We start from the raw sequence: 23,047 nt of genomic DNA on the forward strand, positions 1-23,047 counted from the left end.
ATGGTAGTAGGGAAAGTCTCTGTAATAGGGAAATACTTGTGTCGAGAGAATATATTCATTTCTTTAGATTGGCAGTATTGAGCGTAGGCGCGAGGGGAAATTAAAAATATTATTTTATTTTAAAATACAATGTCGAGTTGGGCAATAATGCTTGAGTCATCGAGGTAATTGACATTTACATTGTACCTGTCAATAATTAATCGTCAATAGCTCCTCCATATCCCATTCAAATATGTGCTGCTTTCGGTTCGTTTTTATAATCCACTGGAAATTCTTTTCCGAAATCTCGTAAAATCAAGTTACAAATCGAAGTGACTTTATTAGCGTTCGTTGAATAACACCCTCGGCGTAATTATCGTCCTCCTCGTTGTCCCGGCAATTTGTCAAGCAACTCGTAAAAATAAATCACTGGAAGGTCAGCGTTTTAAGAACTCGAATGCACGCAATAAAGTTTATTCATCGAGTGGCACACATCCGCGAGCATAAAGTTCAGTCGATAACACTAGTATTATTACCTGTTTAATAAACACGTGCCGAGGCACGATCGGAAAGAAATTACAGATCCGATTATAATTCCCTCGACCGTTTGTTTCGCTCGTTTAAGGTGCCGTTGTCACGACATCACCATTCGTCATGTATTTACGAGCGCCACTGTCCTATCCAATTATTGATGCACGTATATTCAGCGATTTGGAGTGCGGGGAGTGAGCGAGTGGGTGAGTGGTGGGTGGTAGGATGGTGGTGGTGGTGGTGGTCGTCGTCGTCGTCGTCGTCGTCGTAATGGTTAGTGGTAGAGGGGGTGGGGGACGGGATGGCGTCGCCAGTCTCGGATCAAACACAGACTTCCGATGGTTTGTCGGGGTGAGCCGACATTGGCAAGCGCGCTTCGCTACTACGTCGATGCAGGCGGAATCCTCCTATTGTTGCATGAGAGAGACTGTCTAGGAGGTTAACAACGAGGCTGCTGTTTCGAGCGGTTGCGGGTCATGTCCTTACAGTTAGCCCAATGCTTTAGGCAAGCCACCGCACTCTCCTCCACAAGAGTTAGGATGCTCGAGTCGCGAGCCATGGTAGCGGCTCCTCCTTTGCGGGGATTCGAGAGTCTCGCGCACATTATGCTCTTAGCCAAATGTTATTGAAGGGTCGGAGAGGGCGGGGGGGGGGGGGGGGGGGGGGAGAAAAAACATCATCGCCTGTCGTACGAGCGCGAGCTATTTGGCGATGGAAAATAAAAAGACGAGGATGGAATGAAGAAACGCTCGATGTTGACTCGACATCACGTTGGTCTGTGCGCATCCTCTTATCTAAATGTTTCGAAATGATTGTGTCGCGCTGGAGCTAAAATTATCTCCCCCTCACTTTTACTCTTCCCCTTCCGACGTCGTCGTCGTATTCTTGAGTGCATGTCAGCCAAGTCTATGTATATATTTCATCGATTCGCGTAAATTCTCTTATCGTTCAGCCATCGAAGATTAGCGATTTGGCCGCACAACCGCCTGCGGCGGCCACTTTATCGCTTATCATTCATTCGAGCGTCAAGTGAGCATTCGCGTTTGGGGGATCGCCGCTTCTTATCGGCCGGTTTCTTCTTATTAAATCTATGCGAATGGGGAGTTGCTTTTGCAAAATGTCTGCTTTTATGGGTGTAAAGGGCTTCTTATACAGCTCCGATGAACTGGTGTTTGGATATTTATGTGAAAATTATGGTAGAACGGAGGCCTTTCAATTAATATGTTATATGTCGAGCGTTATTATACTTTGCAAAATTATGTGCGAATCCAAAAACTAGTCGATGCAAAATGTAACTATAATGCATGTAGAGTGTTCGAGTGCCGTGCATGAATATTTTGTCCGTAAGCAAGGAAAATCCATCGAAGAAATTTGATTCCAAAACCGTGATAAAATCTATGTAATTTTAAGGTATAAGGGAATTCAATGAGCCTTCGTCATTTTACATCTCCCAATGCTTAACAATACGATAAATTGAGCGAAAATCAGAATTTTTAAATAATTATGCATTACGGTTCGTTTCATCATATCGCATAGTTTGCTTTCCGCATAGATTCCTAATTAACATTGGAAATTCTTATCAGCTAACATGAATTTTCAAAACTTAGTTTACATTTAGTTACTCTAATTCTCTCCCTCCCCCCCCCCCATCCACCGCCACCCCACCCCACCCCACCCCACCCCACCCACGGCCACCTCAAGTAATTAAAAATGTTATTTACAAGCTCTCGTAATCCAACCTTTGACCTTAGTTTCAAAGTAGCTCATGCTTCCGCACAAAATACACTGTACTTCCGACGCGACGGCGGCTCAGCTTTCGAGACTTTTCCCATGTCTGTTATTTTATTCTTCTGTTTTTCTTTTTAACTGTTTTTTATCGCCAGAGCGCTCTTTCATTCATCGGACGGATGGTCTTACGGATGGAAAAAGTGAATAGAATGGGAAATTATAGTGGTGAAAGTAGGAAAGTAGGAAAGTAAAGAAGCGCATAGAAAAATATTTTGAAAAAGATAAACTTAATTGTGTACCGTGTTTGAGGAAAGCGTTAGAGTATATAATGCAATGAAAATATATGGTTGATAAGAAGATACGTATATAAAAAGATAAGTCGATAACTCAACAAAGTTCAATAAAAATTTGAGGTTTTGTTTTATTTATTTATTTATTTATTTATTTTTTTTTTTTTTAATGTTAATGGCCATAAAAAAAAAATGAATTAATCGATACTATTGATGAAAATTAATTGTACGCTGAATATCTTCAATATTTTCTGGTATAATTGAGATTGTTTCTATTATGCAAAAATAGATATAAGTAAAGGCTAATAGGCGCATTGGCTTAGATGACTTGTTAAAATGTATTGTCCGCAACGTATATTCCGTATCCTTGAACCACAATACTGACTAAAACTGAAATTGCAGGCTGTCATAATAAATTCAGTCCTTGTAGCACGCTTTCGGCAAAATGTGGAATTTCGAATTTAAACAATTTGCCGAGTTGTGTAAAAGTAAAATAATTTACATAATTTCGATGTAATCGTGTAATTATGTGACGTATGAATCTTTATATTACGAATTAATTATTATAATTATCAATCGGGAAAATTTGTAAATTACACGCTTATGTAAAATATATTTTCGCGTAAGAAGATGCGTTGCGTTACGAATGATTTTCATTTATTTAATCATTAAATTATCATTTAAGTTTATTGTTAAATGTACTTCGTTAACTTTGTTATATATAGTTATATATATATATATATATAATGCAATTAATACAATTAAAGTAAGTTATAACGAAATGTGCATTTTCATTCAACAGACTGAATTTTTGTTTCCGTTGTTTTAATATAATCGTACATCGAATTATAATCTACAACGTCATGCAATATAAATTAAAATTTTTTATAGCTAATTAGCTGCTCCAACTAAAATTTCCAGGATAATAATTCAATAAAGTATTTTCTGCTTATAATATTAATTAGCCTCTGGCTGTAAATAAAAGTTTGATTAAGTTGTGACAGATCCCGTCTTGAATTTTATATTATTAAATGCAAATAACTTTTCAATGTAAATTCATCGAAGCCGTTTAATCAATCCACCGTATCGAGACGTTAAAAATTGAATTTCAATTACTAAAATATATGAGTAATCTAAAAACACGAATGGAATATTTAAATTTACTTACGATGCGCACCGTTCGCTATCCTTAGATTAGCAAATTATTATTTACACGCGATTGTCATGAAAATTCCATTACAAATTACTGATCGACTGTACACTCTGTACTTGCTTATATAGATACGTAAATGAATGTAGATCATCGAGAGCTGATAAGCAAATTAAATATTAAAATATTCATATAAACGACTATGCACGCGTACATCTGGCATCTTAACGTTGAAATATCAAGATTAATAAAATGCGATGTAACGAAAATTCGCCTAAATTCAATCTCGCAATAATATGCTTATGAGATTCGGAAAATAAATTGCGTACGTCCACAGAGCCACTGGGAAGCACCACTGGAAAATGGAATATCAAATGTTGGTGTCAAAAAAAGAAAAGAGCAAAGAGTGCGCTACTCCTTACATTTATTTTCCATTTCATGTCTCCTCACTCCCACGCAGCCAACTTCTTAATGCTGTGAGAGGTCACGTAGTCGAGCATCTCCCGGCACAATTGATTTCAATTCCAAAGCCAAAAGCCATAACGAGCGAATTTTGCCGGCTTTTAATAAGATCAATTCAGGATGCGTCTCCTTCGCGCGCATAACACGTAACGAGGTGACTGCTTTAATGAAAGCACACGCGCATTTATGCAGCGCCGGTGGAATGTAGTGGATGGGTCGGGGGCTCGGTCGGGCGCAACTCTCTCTCTCTCTCTCTCTCTCTCTCTCTCTCTCTCTCTCTCTCTCTCTCTCTCTCTCTCTCTCTCTCTCTCTCTCTCTCTCTCTCTCTCTCTCTCTCTCTCTCTCTCTCTCTCTCTCTATATATATATATATCACACACACACACACAACACAACACAACACAACACAACACAACACAACACACAGCCCCCGTCACACGGTGGTGGTATGTATAACTCGTCGAGCGGTATTTCGCGGTCGCGTGAAACCGCCGCTCACTACGTCCGGAGCACTTATCGATTGGGAAAGTATGCCGGAGGACGTGAAACGAGTGTCGCTTTCAATGAACGCATGTGTAGGCTTAGAAGCTCCGATGTCCGACTCTCTTTTTTGTTGGCCGCTTAGCATCCGATCCCATTAAAGATTATTTCAATTATACAGTGGACAGCCACGCGCGGATGGGAGACACGTGTTTGTTACGTGGAAGTCTGAAGAATTGAAAATTATTCAACGTAGCATATCGACGAAACTTCTGTAAATACTCACATTTGATATAGGCACAGAGCTCTTGTCACGTACGCACGCACGGGCGTGAATATACGTCGTCGTGCGTGTGTGTGTGTGTGTGTGTGTGTGAGTGAGAGAGAGACGTAGGTATATGTGGTAGGCACGTACGTATTTATGTATAAGCTTTCGTATTACATTTTTCAATCTACTTACATTCTTTTTCTCTATTTCATTTTTTACCTTTTTACTACTCCACTTTACATCTCTTCTACTCTTCATTCTTAAACATTTGTCTTATTTTGCCCCTCCACGCTTATATTTGTCTATCTTCCTACATTTCTCTTTATCTCTTACCCCATTTTAATTATTTTCATACTCTATCTCTTTAAATGAAAGATTATTATCTAAATGTGCTATCAAGATGATTTATACGCGTATACGTATATACGCCGATAAAAATACAAATTTTAATTGAATTTTAATTTTATATTTTTTCTAGAAGTAGAGTTTAACCGAATACTCCTTGAATATACATAAGTTTTCAAATTATAGAACTTGGTTATTCTTCATGCCGAGAGCTGGTAAAATATTAATATTGAAATTGAAAATATTATCAAAGGCTAAACACATTAAATGAAAGCTGTAAAAACTATATAGACAATGGCAGAATAAAAGTATATTTATTCGTCAGGTTTCATTACCCCCTTTCGACATATTCAATCTAACTCTAATTACATCTTTTTATAAATCTTTTTCATAAAAGAAACAATAATTGCATCTAAAAGAATAATCGAGTATATATGCATAAAGACTTTGTAATGTAAACTTATAATGTCCGCGAAGAGTTTTTAATTGACTAATATAATTATTCTTGAATTACCGAGATAAATAAATAAAGTTATTATCATTATATTCATTGATATATCCTTATATCGTCGTTATATAGTTATAAATTGTTTCCTTATTCTTTCATATATTATTAAAATTCATAAATTATAAAATTCATATTATTTTTTATCTAATCCTGAAAACTTGATATTTACATCCATTTAATTTTCTAAATTACGTTATTAGAATAAATCTAGTTAGAAAAAAAAAACTCCTAACTAACATTACTCGACGGCCAAGCTGAAATAAATATGTATTATGGTGAAATTTTGTAATTTACTTTAACATTTTTGTTTTATGTTTTGCAATTTTTTGTTCGCAGTGTAAATTATTAGTTAATTTAAATAGCTACGAAGTTAATTGTGGTCTTTGTAGAATGAGAAAAGTTACGAGGGAGCATGTAACATGGAATATAGCGATTGCACAATTGTTGCAATATCATTTGTAATTTAAATATACTCCAAGTGTATTGGAGATATATGTATTGTTTGCTTCCTTCTTTTCTTCAAAATTCGTGAATAATTTTGCTATACTTGAGATGAAATTATTGAAAAATCCTTTTATTAACAGTGCCATTGGATAATAATAATTCACAAGGAATGTATGACGATGAACGAAAGTAAATCGACGCAAATGCACGAATTTTGTTCAATATGACATGCACTTTCGAACATGTGTACTTTGAAATTTCTAAAAGCGATTTGGCTTTTTTATACCGACGTAATTAAATATTTATGATTCACAATCAAAGAACATGCGTTGTATAAAATTTTACTTCATAGTTAATTTACATATTTTCGTCAATAATTTAGAACTGTACGTATGAAAATTTAATAATTTCGGAGGTGAACTTTAAATTCTGCTATTCCAAGAAATGAAACATCAAAGCTAATTTCTCTTACATTCTTTTACATATGTTTTTCCTTTTGATTGATTCGTGAATTTTGCATAAGTAGTTGTTGTGGTTAAAAAAAAAATTTTTTCTCGCACCTTTACATATTAAATTTATGACAGTGTCAACACTTTGTATTGATAAAAGTTAAAAATGATGAAATAAAACGGATTATGTGGTTCAGAATGGTTAAGCAAAATACAAGTTAAAGTCCGTGCCATTTATCATAATCTTTTATAACATTTAAATGTGTATGTAGTAAAAGCTTATTATGAAACCCTCTTATATCTGTTAAAAGTAATAGAAATGCGATTAAGCGTAACACGTAAGACGTTGGTAAAAAGCAAAAAGTTGATAGAAATATGAGATTGGAAGTACGCAAGGGGAGAATTCTAAAAGTAAGAAGTATCGAAACATATAGAATTAGCAGCTATGTATATTAATATGGTGTTATTAAGAAATAGTGTTGGAGTTCTGCTGAGCTTATAACAAAGAGTCATCATATAGCAATGTCATCTTTCACAGCTCGTTTGTCCCTTAACGTGCAACATGCAGGTTTGGCTCGCGTGCCGCTCGCCCTAAAAGCTCCCTGATCTAGACAATCGGGATTCTCGATGAGGGGGAGGTTAAGCTCTCGGCTATTCTCATCTCGCACGACGACGCATTATAATATCATTATTATTTGATCGGTTAGCTCAAGTTAACAAGAGTATTTTAGTATCGCATTATGCCAAGTTATAAAGAACTTTGTTCTTGTAAGCGCAGGTAATCTCTTTTGTGTATATAGAACGTGAGGATTATTTCGCTATTTTTCGACGTCAAGGAGTTTTTAAGCAGTAGAAAAAGCTGCGCGATACCCGACGATTTCAAAGCGAAACGAGGCGTGCAATTTTTGCCTCTCTCTCCCCCCTCCCATCCCCACCCCTTTTATGTGACAATAATGTAATTTACATGGAGCTTGGAATATTGCTACTTTTTTTTGCTACTAGTTTTGGTGGTGGTATTTGACCTATTGATAATAGTCATAAATATACTCGTGTAATAGAATATTTGAAGAAAATCCAGCGCATTGTTTATGAATTGAATTTCTGTCAGTTATTTTCATTTTTCATGACTAATATATTAAATTATGACTAGAAGCGATAAGAGATTTAATATAAATTGCTCATAGATGCGAATGTTGCATTAAGACATAAATTATTCTAATTTGACTTTGTGGTTGATGAAACGGAAGAGAAGAACATTCTTCTACTAAGATAATTGTTAGTTTGTAAGATGGAGGAATAGAAAATTCACCGTTAAATATAACGGCGGATAAAAAAAGATCTGCTATCGGCCTACATATTGCTACTTATATAATACAATAATAATTAAAATAAATATGCCTATATTTACGTGTTTTATTAAATTATACTTTATTTTCTACCCTACACATATTTTATTTTCATTCACACCCAGACTTTAGCAATCACATTTATATATATATATATATATATATATATATTTGACAAAATAATAATTCTTTAGTATGATTTGTTAAAAAATTCAGCTACAGATGTTAATAAGCTTTAATTTAAATGTTAATGAAATCATGAATTGTGTGGCAGAATGAAGAAAAGAAACTTGATTACAAATTAAAAGCATTATATAGACGTATGAAATTAATTATTTCAGTCAGTTTGGTAGGAGGGGGAAGCAAAAAATCTAATTTCTTGTATTTTATTATTTTTTTTTCTTCAGTTTTGGAAAGCCATAGTCGATGAGCAGGATAATATGAAGCAAATAAAAGTTATTGATTGTTTAAAAAATGACAATCCAAGTAGTGTGAGAGCGTACATTTGCAAACAAGTGAATTGATAATTGATTATCCCTGGAGAAATTTAGAAAAAGATGGTAGCTTAGCAAAAAAAAAAAAAAAAAAAAAAAAAAAAAAAAAAAATTTACAAATTTATCGAAAAGTATCTTACACGTCGGGGGTTTTGTCTCGTGAATTAAATTTTTCTCAGATAAGTTGATTAAAAGCTGCATTTAAAAGCACGCAGACTTTAGCGGGCAAATTTATAGATTGATCTCGAGCAGAGCAGGATTAAATGATTTTTTTCACGACACATTGAGAATAGGGAATTAGATATATATATATATATATATATAAAAAACCAGGTTGCAATTCATCTTAGAGTCGTGCAACTTGAAAAAGCCCCCCTCATACATCGTATTCCCGAGTCCTTCACACGCATCCCTCATGAATTATTCGACGGGGCGAAGGTTCCGTCGGCGGAATTGCAGAGAGCACCTTGTACACCGTCTCGGGTACTGCCTCCTTCGTTGCACGACGACTGCCGCGCTCAAGAATGTTCCCTCTAACCCTCTAAATCTCCTGCCATTCGAATCTTTTGTGCCGTACATGTTCGGTAGGGCGACTCCATAATCTCCGTATCCTCTTCCCAGTGGATGGTTAATGCTCTCTTTACCGTTGCAACGGTAGCGACGTCTTCGTGAACCAGTATACACAACGATGACTCCTTTCCAAAGTTAACGTCGCGTAGCTTTGCATCGGGAGCTGGGTGGGTGGATGGGTGTAAGGGTGTGTGTGCGTAATGGGTGGAGGTGGGGTGGGGTGGGGTGAGGTGTGGTGAGGTGGGGGGGGGGGCACAGGGGAAGTTGAGTCGAGTCGGGAGTGAGGTACAGGAAGAGACAGGTAGTCAGAGACTGAGAAAGAAAGAGTGATAATGTATGTACGAGAATGTGTGTGGGCGTGCGCGTGCTTGTAAGTACGAGGGTGGAAGGGAGAGACAAAAGTTACACGAAAACACGCATCGCTGCGCCCCGGCATCCGCGCGAGGAACGTGGCGCTTCGTTTAACTCCACTACGAATTACGACGTTTATATTCTCGCTCGGCTCGGGACTCGTATAACTAAGTGCCGGTAGCTTTTGTGAAGGAACTGTGACCGGGGGCAGGATGAAAGAGGGAGGAGGAATGGAGGATACCGAGAAAATTATTTTTCCATTTGTCTTTTTTTTATTTAAAAATCAGTTAAACGCGTTGACTTCGTGCGCAAATTTTTATACAATCTTCGGCACTTTGTCCTTAATTTAGGATTTGGGGCGCGAGTTCGTACGATATCAATTATTAATCATGATTTTATCGGTAATGGGAATTACGTTGGAGGCTTTTAAAGCCTATTAGCTTAAATATTTTAAATTTATATTTAAGAAATTTGCAAATTACGGGAATCGAATAATTTAATTTCTTTAATACTTTGCTTTCCATTTATCATATGATGCAGCGAAATAGTATGTTAAAATAATAATTTGAAATAATGGCAAACGTAAATAAAAATATTTTAATCTTACATGTTATTAGAAATCCTAAATGTAATAAATTTTTAAATCCTTGGATCAGATTATCATTAATAGTAAACACGACATTGAACTTAACTTAATTTTAATTACATTTCTCACCGTACACATGAAATCCATACAAAATTTCGTTTTCATCAATATTACAAATAGGTAATTTTCTAGATATTTAGGTATTACAATGTCATATAACACATATAAAATCTACTGTACCACCGTATGCCTAAAAGAGAGTATAAAAAATCTAATCGATAAATTGATAAATTGTTTTTCTGATATTTTTTATACTATTTTCTTATGTACATAGATGAATTCATTCATACGGTTGGAAATAATTTATATAGAATACATAAAATTGTTCGCATTAATCTTTAGGAGTTTGATTAAATTATCTAAATTATTAATAGTAACATCCTATCGTTCCACGACCGATAATAGATCACACATTCATATAAAAATAATGTTAAAAATAAATACTACAATGCAAAATCACTGACTTTCTTATGCGAACTGCTGAATTATGAAGGAAATTATATGAATCAACAAATTATTTTGAAGATAAATGTTTCCTCTAATTTTACCTTCTAATAACAAATATAGATCATTATTAAAATATTGATATAAACAAACAAACAAATATATATATATATATATATATATATATTTGTTTGTTTGTTTATATATATATATATATATTAGATAAACAAATTATAAATAATCAATTTTCAGCGGCAAATAACAATGGTCTGAAAGTTCTGTTTTATACTTTGAGCATTAAATAAAAAGGAATTATTTAATTTTTTTGTTATGTTGAAACATTCAAAAGCAAATTTCATAGCTAATTCAAATATTATTTATTTGAAGAGAGAACTTCAAAAAATTGAATTTTTATAATTGACTTCGTTTAATATATTACGTCCATCATAGATTAATTCTACTCGTTTTACACTTTTTGCAGTTTCGATGGATTTTCAAATAAATATTTTAAAGGCCACTTTGAAATTGATTATTGGTAGAAAAGTTTATCAAATTTTACAAAGCTGTTTACTGTCTGCTTTTATAAATAATATTGATATATTTATTTACAATTTACATAAATTCGCAAGAGTCTATTATAATGTGAAAAGACGAGTCGATTACAAAATTAAAGAAAAAACGAGAATTTAAAAACGAATGAAAATATTGCATAATACTGATGTAAAAGAAACGAATGCTTTTTTAAAGCTCATAACATAACATCAAATATCACAATATTGAATTATAAATTATTTTTGTTCCCTAATACCATACATACTGAAGTAGCGGCTCAAATTTTTCTTGTGACAATTACTTACACAGAATTTAGGCTAGAGGAACTAATAATAATAACAACTGATCATGTTGTTACGAACAAAGAATTATGATTTTATTATAATAATAATTTCATGAATGTTTCGATATAATGATTCGATAAAAAATATAATGCGAGAAATGATCGATCGAGGTAACGTGTGTCGTTGTATGCAAAAGGAAGTGAAGAAAGTCAGTTGTTACCTTAACTAAGAATGCGCGTGAGTAGTTTTAGATGTCGGTGATAAAGAAGGAGGAAATGAAGGAGTTGATGAGAGGGTCGATTGGTAGTATAGACAATGAGCAAGAAAAGATGAAAAAAAAAGCGAAAGAAGAACGTGAAGCTAAGTAGTAATGGAGGGAAATAAAAAATAAAAAACTTAACGAGATAAGGGGATATATAAGTGTGCGTGGCGCCGTTGCCGCTGATGCCGGTTAGCTTAGATTTACGGGCAATATAAAGCGACGGATCGGATTGCTCGTATTCCGTTGAAGAATTACCAAGAAGTCACTGTAAAATTGCGCAACGCGCCCTTATCCTTTTTCCCTTTTTATTGGATTACGAGCTTTGCCGTGTAGAGGCGCCGAGCCTATGCGCAGGGTTAGGCAAACTTTCTCGGTGCGCGTATGCGTGTTTCTACACTATATATCGTCTATTTCAATTTATCCTTGGCTATCGTAGATGGATCTGCAGTACTTGCTAGAAAGTTCGCGAGATCGATTGTTAAACGTATCAGAGATTTGCTTTAGAGACCAGCTGGATTTTATAAATATTAATGGCATGGTCGAACATTTATTTTTATTATTATTACTTATAGTGTTATTTTTAAGTGTCTGTCAGTTGATAAAAATCAGGTGCAATGCATGAATTTTATTTACTTAATATTTGTCAAAATATTTGTCATTATCTTTAATTAATAAAGAGTTAAAATTATATAGTACACGTGGTTGGCAATATTAGCCGAAGAAGCAAGCAGACGACAAAATCCTTAAATGTTATCACTCGAAATTCATTTCTTATGATTACTCACTCATTGGTATGCAAATATTGCATTATACGAGTATCATTACTTCGAAATTTATTTAAAAAGTATAAGGATAAATATGTCGATATTATTATTTTTAAATTCATTAAACCAATATTCCATTTTCTCAGGTATGTAAAGACATTTATGTCTACAAATATAATTGCAAGCGATTCGCAAGCGTTCCTTAGTAATATAAATGCGAATAACTATAAATGCGAATCGATATAATTTTTTTATAAGTGTCCAACGAATGAAATTCATACACTTATATTTGAAGGATGAAAAAGGAGAAAAAAAATAATGTGCTTGTGGCAGTATTAGAATTTAAATATTTTAAAATTTAAAGAGATTTTAGGGAAGTCCAGATTGAAAAATCTTTTTAAAAATCGATTGATACACGTGAATCATTACGATAACTCGAAAAATGTACAATGCATTGTGTACGCATCGGCTCAACTAACTTTTCGCAGCTTGCAATGTGAATAAAAGAAACGTTCCGAATCTGGGTAATTTACAATAATTGTTACTGTGTATCATTTGCATAAGAGCATTAAATTAGTATACTTTACACTAACTTGATTGTCAATTATTCTTTTTTGTCAATAATCTTTTTTTTTTTTTTTTTTTTTAACAAGATAAAACTCTATTTTGCGGGCTCTGTCTCTTTTATTCGTTCTCGAGATTCTACTTGCTGAAAAAATAAAACTGAATGAGCTAATAAGAGTGAGAGAGAGAGAGAGAGAGAGAGAGAGAGAGAGGGGGAGATTTATAAAATGAATAAGCAATCAATGTATAATGCTTTTTATTTTGAATTTCTATGGAATTCTATGAAAACTTACTAAAATAATTATGAAACTATTTCAAAATGGTAATCAAAAGCTCAATTTTTTTTCTCTCCTGTAATAGTGAAGTAGCATCTCACTCGCGCTACTAGTCGTATTGCTTACACAAGTCACGCTCGGCTAATCGTAATTAGTGCTTCGATCGCACTGCAAACAAAGTTTCCCTATATACTGTAAGCTAAGGGACCATTGCGCGGAATAAACAAGTTGCACGCATGAGGGCTATAAGAAAAAGATAGAATGAGGAACGAGGGAGTTGATGCAAAAAATGGCTACTGGGAGAAAATAGTGTAAGCGAATAAAGTGGAGACTGAATCTATCCGTGCACTTTTGCAACGATAGCTGGATAAATCAAAATACGAATCCTTTCATGCTTGCATGCTGTAATAGGATAAGTTAATTGTTACATTTTTTTTTTTTTTTTTTTTGCTGTGTGATAGTTTTGTTCATACTTATTCAACCTATGCAATTAATTAATTATTAATTCCAATTATGCTACCAAGTTTAATCTATCTAAATGGAGCATAAAATTTGTACAGCAAGTTTGTAAAATTATTGACAATTTCGATAAGGATCATATTGCATTAATTAATTACATATGTAATTACGACTATCCGTCTTTTATAAATTCTTTATAAAATTAATGTACAATTATAACAATTTACTTATTTTTCAGTGGCATATAAATTGAAATTTATTTAAATTTTTTAGGCATAATTTGTATAAATGTCGACAAACTGATAATTTACTAATATAGTCTTGATGATTTCCCATACAGAATACTTCAAAACAAACTTTGAAAACCTCATTTTAATGTTGTAAAAACAGGTCTAGATAGAAGGAAAACAAATGTTATGTTTAAAATGCATGAGCCATCAAATAAAGGTAAGGAAAAATATCCAATATTTTTCCATTGTTCCCTTTCTATATTCTCCTAGCTCTCATATATCCTATCATTTTTCTCTCTCCACGCTTTCTCTCCATTCCTATTTCTGCATTTTCCATTACATCGGGTATTCCGAAACTATTTCCAAATCAAATATCTAAATTACAGGAAATAAGTAGAGCGTCGCACCTTATTAATTAACGAGAAAAAATGGATTCGCTTAGAATCTGAGAAAAATTTTGAAATTAATGGATTTGTAATTAATTACGTCAACATTTTCAGAATTATTCTTTATTTTATAGAAGATCGGAGATGCGTTATTCCGATATTTTTCCTTATGTTAGGATAATAAAAAATTGATTCTGACTTTTAAATCTAAAAGGTAAAATCCATCGAAAATTCATTATTCATTTGCAATAATAAATATAATAAAAGCTATAAAATGTTAATAAATTTTCCCACAAATAAGATTTATTTCCAATTTTTATATTAGATCTGACAGAAAAACGAATTACTTTCTACATGCAAATTCTATTAAGTTTGAACTGTATAAAAAAAATATTATTATGCTTTACAAGCTCAAAAGAAAATATTTCACATATTTCATATAATTTAGTGTATAGTGTATTGATTAGCATTTAATATAAAAATAATTGTTAAATCAATAAAATACTTTAAGTGAAGAGTATAAATTAAAAATTAATAATACTATTGGTATAAAGAATAATGGTATTTACAAAATTACAAACTATAAGGACTGAAAATATTTAAGTTTAAAAAGAATAAAATGAGGTCAAGCTTTTCTTTTTTTAAGTAAATGTGTATAATTTTGCATGACAAATCATAAAGTTTTTGTAATTCTATTTTACGTTCTATTTTGCATTTTTACTAAACAACAGTTGATTTCTCTTGTAATGAGCTTAATGTACTATTGGTATTATTCAACTGAAATGATTACAAAAGTTCTCATATATATATATTCATTTTATTTGTATAATGAATAATAAATATAAGATATTAAAAAAAAAAGAAATATTTTTAACTAAGCAAATTGCTAAGATATAACTAAGAAAATTTAACAAATTCTATATGTTTTAACGCGCGAATACAGTAAAAAAAATATATACTTAAGATATATATGGGCATTAATCATAAATAATTTAAATATTATTAATTTTTTTAATTGTTTAAACTATAGATTAAAATTGATTTTGTAAGTAATTAGCTAATTACTTGTTAATTGACTACTAATTAATTATGCATCAGTTTTATTGATGATTAGAGTAGTTAATTTAGAGCAAATTTCATAGAAACAATATGAAAATATGAATTATATTTATTTGAAAAATTTGATAAACTATTGAAATTTGATGTAATGTGTATTACTCGAAAACATAACGTCGATCAAATATTATTTACATTAAAAAAAAAAAAAAAAAAAAAAAAAAAAAAAAAAAAAAAAAAAAAAAAAAAATTGTATTACATAAAACATTAAATTTATAATAAGTATGAATAACTATGTATGTCTTTGAATATTTTCAATAAATACAATGCACAGTCTGTAAGTAACTTTACGAACTCTTTTATATAATATATCACTGTTGGACATCTGTAAAATAAAATAAAAATACAAAAGCTATATTTTCCAAATAAACTTAAACGTTATGCACTCACACACGCGCGCGCGCGCATATAGACAGACTTCACGACATAATTAAAATTTGCGCGCATGTGTGATGAGATCTAGTTTACAAAATACGATAAGGTAAAAAAAAAAAAAAAAATTAATGAAAACGAAAGAAACAAAGAAATAAAAGAGTTGACAGTATTAGAGTTATGATAAGATAAATCTATACAACTTTTTTAGGTCGAAGGAGCGTAGTATAAACAAGCGATTTAAAATTCTCTTTTCAGTGGCAAGTGGGCATGGTCAGCGCTATACTACATCCAAAATATATTCTACCAAGTGTCCTGGCTCTCCTTAATTCAGCAGCACGTACCTAATAAGAAACATTCTTCTCGAAAACTGAATTGAAGGCGTAATCGCATGGTAAGCTCGGCTGTTCGTGTACGATCCTCGATAAAGTAATGGGCGCCCATCAGTGGGTCCGAATGAATAATTCAGCCCTCCCGAATACTTACTTTATGCGATTATAGACGAGGAGCTCGGCGATCTCGCGACCCAGTCTCGAATAGAGGGTCTCGACGAAGACGAGGACCTTCGGGTCTATCCTGAGCCTGGCCTCGCTCCGGTGGTCCGGGGCCTTCGGGAGCCTCGTCGCTCCCCGAAGCGTCGAGCAGCGTATCGCCGGTTCCGGCCTCGTCTCTCGATGGATCAGGCTGCAACACACAGACACAGGAGTGATGTGAGTGATCTTGGCTTTCGGTAATTAATTCCATGTCACGGATGCGACGGCCAATGCACGTGTGTGCACATGCAGGCGCACGAGTGCCAATGGGTCGCGGGACGAGGCTCGGGACGGGATGGGGCTTGTGTGGTATGGTGTGGTGTGGGATGGTGTGGGGTGGTGTGGGGTGGGGCGGGGTGGAGTTGGTTAAAGTAAAGCAGGCGTTAATCTTAATGAGAGCTCGAGACCGGGAGCATTTGCATGGACCGTGTCTTGCGAGCTTGCAGAGAGCAGCTCTTGCCGTCTGACGAGCGAGCTTTCAATGAGCCTTGGAAAATTAATTTAGTTAACTACGCGCGGATCCTGGATTGTTCGCTTCGGCTATTTTATGCCAGCGCGATTCCTTCGAGTTATTTTAATTAAGCCATTTCCACGTCTTTCACTTCTTATTCACTTCTCCCTCGCCCTTTCATATCTTTGCATTGCATATTAACGAGATTTTAATAATTTTCCAAAGGCTTTAATTATGTTTTTAGTTCGAATAATACCGACGCAACTGAAATGGATCCATCGATCTTATTTATAGTTGCTCAAATAAATAATTTTTTTCTTTAATGAAACTCATATCGTTCGTATATTGTTTATATTTATCTAAAAAATTCACTGGCTTTTATGGATTATCAAATATAATAGATTTTGGCAATTAGTTTACAGCCGTATGCATTGTCAATGCAATTCTTATAAACTTATAGCTTACGTTTGTAACGAAAACAAAATAAAAAACAAATTACTTCATTCATTTCGTGCGAGAATACATTTTTGCAAAAACACTAAGTAATTTAAAGAATATAATTTTATGTATATTAATTATTTCATCATACACATCCTATTTAATTTTATCATGTTATTTCCTGCGTAAGTATTACGTTATTACCTACATAAATATTTTATTTACAGTTATATTTTCAATTAATAATAATTAGCTACTAGAAATAAAATAACGAACTATTGATAATTAAAAAATATAAATGACAATCTTGATTCCTTGTTTTTTTCTCCAATAAATTAATCTTAATAATAATAATATCAATGCCGTTTAAGCTACAAATTGAATTATCATTATTAGCTTATCTGAACATTCAATGACTTTTTTGCAAGCATAGGCATCACAGTAAACAAAATTTAACATAATTATTTATCAGTATAAATAATATAATATGATATAATCTAATATAATATCATTCATTCTCATTGAGAATCTAGTCACGAAATCGTATCATTTTCTTTTCGTTAATATAAACTCTTGAAGAATAAAATCAATAAATTATATATATATATATATACAAATATACAAATATAAATTTTATTAGTGTTTTAAAAATACGATGTATATTTTATCAGTTATCTTATTTGTGTTAAATTCTATTTTTTTAATGTGCGTTAATCAAACACACAAATTTGAAAAACATTGATAAGCAAAATCCTACTTTAAATATTTTATAAATAAAATTTCTCTATTTTATGGTACACAATATTTTTCGAATTTAAATTAATTTGTGAGTGAGTTAATACGTGCTATTCTAACTGATAGGTTTAAAAATTTTTTTTTAAACATATATAAGCCTTTTGTTAATTATTTATTACATCTAGACGAATCAATTAATAATTACTTGGTTCTATCTTTATTCGTCGATAAAAAATAATGATATAGAAGTAGAACATTATGATTCGTTCCTCATTTTTAATATGCATTATTAATATAACTTAAAAATTGATTCAACAATTAATTATAAAATTCAATAATACGTATTAATACTTACGATATTTTTCCATATCAATGCATATAATTTTCGTTTAATATTAATAAATTAACTTTTTCTTTTCACATTGTATTAAGCATATATTTTATTCCCCATTATGTCGAGGTTAATTGTTTTACTAAATTAAGTATAATTATAAAATTTATAAGTCGATCTGTCAGTTAATTCAAATTTACGAGCCTATAGAAACTTGTGATCGTACATAATAGTAAAATGGAACAACACAATCAGTGCGCTGCTGTCATTTCATTAGGCTAAGATAATTCAACATCCAGTTCCTATATAACATGTATGATACAAACTCGTATCCACCCATCTATCTATATGCACATATTGACTCCTCCAGCTGTATATAAGTATTTGATGAAGATCGTCAATATACATGTATTGGTAAACAGAATAACACGATCTAACTAATTATAACGAGAACTAATTATGATGAGATAATATTAAGATAATATGGCCAATACACTCGCACTACTAGTTATCAACATATAAACTAAATAATAAACCTGAGTTTTCAATACAAGTCAAGTCTCTTTAAATTACTTCGAACATCAGACTCTCGCCAACCACCTCTTATTTTATAATATTCATACTGTCTATTTTGCACACTTTGAATTAATTTATATATATATATATATATATATATATATATATATATATATATATATACATAAGAACTTAAATTATTTACGATGAATATCTTCATTTCATTCGTATAATCATTATTTTATTATAAATATATTTATAGGGCACATAAAATCATAATCGTTGAAAAAATCTTTCTTCTATGGCAGCTATGATTTATTTATTTATTTATTTTTTTAATATAATTGATAATTTTTTTCTGCTCCCTCCTGCCACCATCATATTTGTTCAAATTTAAAACACTTAATAGCCTAACATCTTCTTCAATACCCATAAAATCATACTTGAAACGAATTTCCGTAATGCTATTTCACATATAATTGAAAAAGTTTAAATAAATTGTCTTTAAATACAAGGCAATTAATTGAAGCATACATAGGCTTACATTAAAAGCAAGAGATAAATTTCATTTTATTACAACACTTAGCCGATAACTAGCATCTTACTGGTTGTATTTATTCTCAGTTGAATAAATTTATAGGAATTAAATTTTTTCGCACTTGCAACCAAATTAACTTACAACTTGGAAACAAATACAAATATATACAGTGTCCTATTTCTCTTCACGACGAATAAATTTATTTAACTTCATTTGCATAACAGTAACTTAATCTCTGAAAATTAGGTTCTGATTATATGCTAACTAATTTCGCCAATACATATTATAATTTAACGCTCACATTAAATTTGTAATTGGTTGGAAATTAAAACGTTCGTATAATAAAATATATTTATCCGATAGTTGCTAATCCCTTTAATATCTATTATTTTAAAAAGTAGATATTGAATTTTCTAAAAATCTATATATATATATATATATATATATAAACGAGAGTATTTTATGTAATACAATTTACGAAATGATAGAGGAAGCATCATTGGAAAAAAAATTAAATAAATTAGCCCAAGAGAAGAGCACAAGAGATATTTTATTTATTACTTCCTCCTGCTATTTCGTTCAATTTAATATTTTATTAAAATTGCTCTCTGTTCAATAATGTATTAGTACGGAATACATTATCTGACCAACATTATTTTGAAATAGCATCCCACGTCAGCACGTTAATTTATAAACAATTTATATCTCTTTCGAATAATGGGAGAAAATGCATTAAACGCATTTTTCAAATTCTATATAATTTATAAAAAGTATCCATATTAATTTCAAAAAATTTGAAAAATAAATGTCTATCTATTGCTTGTATATTAGAAGATTTTTTTAATTACTTTCTTCTTATTCAACAAAGTATTTTATCATTAATTATTATTATAATCTTCGTTCAATTCTGCAAATTAAATTTAGGCGCCGCTATTTCGAGCTTATATGTGTATTAGTTGCGCTCATAGTAGCTCATCGAAGTTCGAAAATACTTCTCTACTATCTATTAAGCAAAATTCCTAGTTAATGGTAAGTTCTTGGTAGTGAGACAGAGGTTTTCGCAAAGGTTTTTACAAGCGGATGAAATCATTATGATTGCCGAAGTACTTGTACCAGGTTTACATACAGTATGAAAAATATTCAATTTAAAACTTTATTTACATCTTGTGTGTCCAATGCGTATAAGATGGGAACACGTATATGTATAAAAAAATATCTACGTCTCATTTCCTATGCCTTGAGATTAATTAGAGAGATTAGTCGTGAGTATCGAAGTAAATTCATCACATTGAATATAATAATCGTGGGAATAAAACGTTTGAGATCACATTGATAATGGATTTGTAATTCATTGACCAAATTTAATAGCCGAATGAATGGGACTATTTAAAGGATTTCGCAATCTAATTTTAAATACTTCATTATAATTTTAAATTAGTAATCTTCGAAATATCATCTCAAGTTGCACGAACAATATCTAAAATCGTTGTGGTTCCATTTTGAATTCCTCGTGCGAACTTTCTTTAATAATTTATATTATTCCAATTACTTCCAATTCTAATATATATTTATTTCGTATATATATATAAATGTTTCTTCTTCTTCTTCTTCTTCTTCTTCTTCTTCTTCTTCTTCATCGAATCGACGGAAGGATATTCAAGTATTCTTAACTGATTTTCTGTAATACTCATACTTGAATTATTCAGATGTCGTGAATCGATTAAATCACATAATAAACGACCGTTGTAAAGCGAGTGGCATAAAATGTTTAATCGTTGTTTTGTTATTTTTTCAAAATTTCATTCTTAAGTAATTATTAATTTTATGGCTCCGTATCGTTACGCGATAAATAATTCCAGGCGGTGCATGATTTCCCTTTACAGTACGCGCAAAGTAGTAAATATTTTTGCACAAATACAGGCGATGCGTGCTCGAAACCTCAAGCCCACTGCCTCTATTCAGCTGGGCTGCTTTATTAATGCGCATGCAAGCACATACACGTGATTACGTTAGTATAATGCATTGTATTCATAAAAAGTGATGCAATTTACAATTTTGTTCGGACAAATGCATTTCGCGATATATTCGCGTGAAATCACTTGTACCTTCAAAATAGATTTCTTTATCTGAAAATTTTATGTTTAAACGGGCTGTTGGGATTATGTTACGGGAATTGATGACCTTGCCACGATTGTACACCATTAATGATATGCTAGTACTAGTAGCGGTAACAGCTTCATATGAAAGTGATGCGTCCTCATTTACCATAGTGCGTGCCCAATCTCTTGATGGGTGCTTCTAATCGCAGTGATACGCGTGCAGAATCCGTTTTATAACCCTCGCTAGAGACAACGTACCCGCGATGATCATTCACCGGCTCATTGTGCTCCCATAATGAGCGGTAAGTCGTAATGGCCATGAGTACATATATGTATTTGTGTGATTCAACGTCATCGTGTAGTAAAAGTGCCGGGGCTGGTGTGTTTTACGTTACGGTATAGATTAATGTTATATACAATGACGTAAATAACGCTGAGCCGAATACTCATTAGTAATACAGTTTCGCGAACATTGCGTTATGTGTGCGCCATGCATACATGAAATCGTACAATTACGTGCGTTACCGAATTTTTAATTACTATTAATGATTTTTCAAAGTAAATTTAACCTTTGCATTTAAATGTTTAGATAAAACCGACAGGACGAAATTTGATGCTTATTTTAGGTAAATGTTCTCCAGGAATATCGAAATACACTAAAATTACAAATTAGTATATTTGGATAAGATACCGTTGCATAAGTATATATGCATATGAGAGGAGAGAGAGTGTGTGTGTGAGAGAGAGAGAGAGAGAGAGAGAGAGAGAGAGATAGAGAGAGAGATAGAATTTCCGAAAGAGCTCTGAGATATGTTTTGATATTACTCTGATCTCTTGAAGTTATCTTGAAAATTATTAATGATCTCTTGAAAATTAAATAAATTATATCAATTTAGTTTTTCTTTTCACATATTACTCACTCATGCCCATTTGATGCCGTCGACATATATTTTCATAATTTGAAAATTCAGCAACAAAATAATAAAACATGAAGGATTGTTGATTCGTTTTGAAAAGATTACATTCTAATAAGAAACAGATCTCGTTCATTTGTATTATAAATATATAATGTTAAATATGTTAAATTAGTTACATTGCTAATAAACAAATATTCTGAAATATCAGCTATCGTTTAATACCAATAACGTTTAAAAATAAATAAAATATTCATCTATTAAATAGAAATTTTCTAATAAAGGCAAATATAGCTTTATATACAAAAGTGCTCTATGAAAATTTTCATAAACTCATTTAATAATGATTAAAAATTACGTGAAATACATTTAGTCTTTTCATTAGCTGTTGCCGACGACATTAAATAATGAAATTGACAATTGATTGCAAAATGAAATAGCTATGAAAAGTCCTGCGTTTCTTATAATTCCATATAAAATAAAAAAATAATAATAAAATAAAATACGCGGCAATATTATATATTAGATTGCAATCAATCTGGCCTAGCACTTGTATCCTCGATACCTTTTCATCATTTTTTTATTCCCTTCCACTCAATATCACCAATATCTACAATATATGCAAAGAGAAAAAAAAAGCGCCTCGATTCCACGGCACCTAATCGAATGTCTCGGCGCCTCAATGAAAAAGCGTTTTTTGTTTGTTTATTGCGCACCCCACCTACCCCTTACCACCCAAAGGAT

At 32.1% G+C, this 23,047-nt stretch overlaps 1 protein-coding gene across 1 annotated transcript in view; it reads right to left on the reverse strand.

The window, feature by feature from the left end:
* Positions 1–22,313, reverse strand: part of sfl (N-deacetylase and N-sulfotransferase sfl) — an 84,986-nt gene extending 62,673 nt beyond the window's left edge. Inside the window, exons 1-3 of the mRNA XM_011502138.1 lie at positions 22,310–22,313; positions 22,215–22,254; positions 16,235–16,432 (exon numbers count right to left, since the gene is read on the reverse strand). Of these exons, the coding sequence (XP_011500440.1) occupies positions 16,235–16,432; positions 22,215–22,254; positions 22,310–22,313 (242 nt within the window). The remainder of the gene's footprint in view (positions 1–16,234; positions 16,433–22,214; positions 22,255–22,309) is intronic.
* Between the last annotated feature and the right edge of the window lie 734 nt (positions 22,314–23,047).

Source organism: Ceratosolen solmsi, unplaced genomic scaffold, assembly GCF_000503995.2.
Source record: "Ceratosolen solmsi marchali unplaced genomic scaffold, CerSol_1.0 scaffold43, whole genome shotgun sequence".
Taxonomy (NCBI): Eukaryota; Metazoa; Arthropoda; class Insecta; order Hymenoptera; family Agaonidae; genus Ceratosolen; species Ceratosolen solmsi.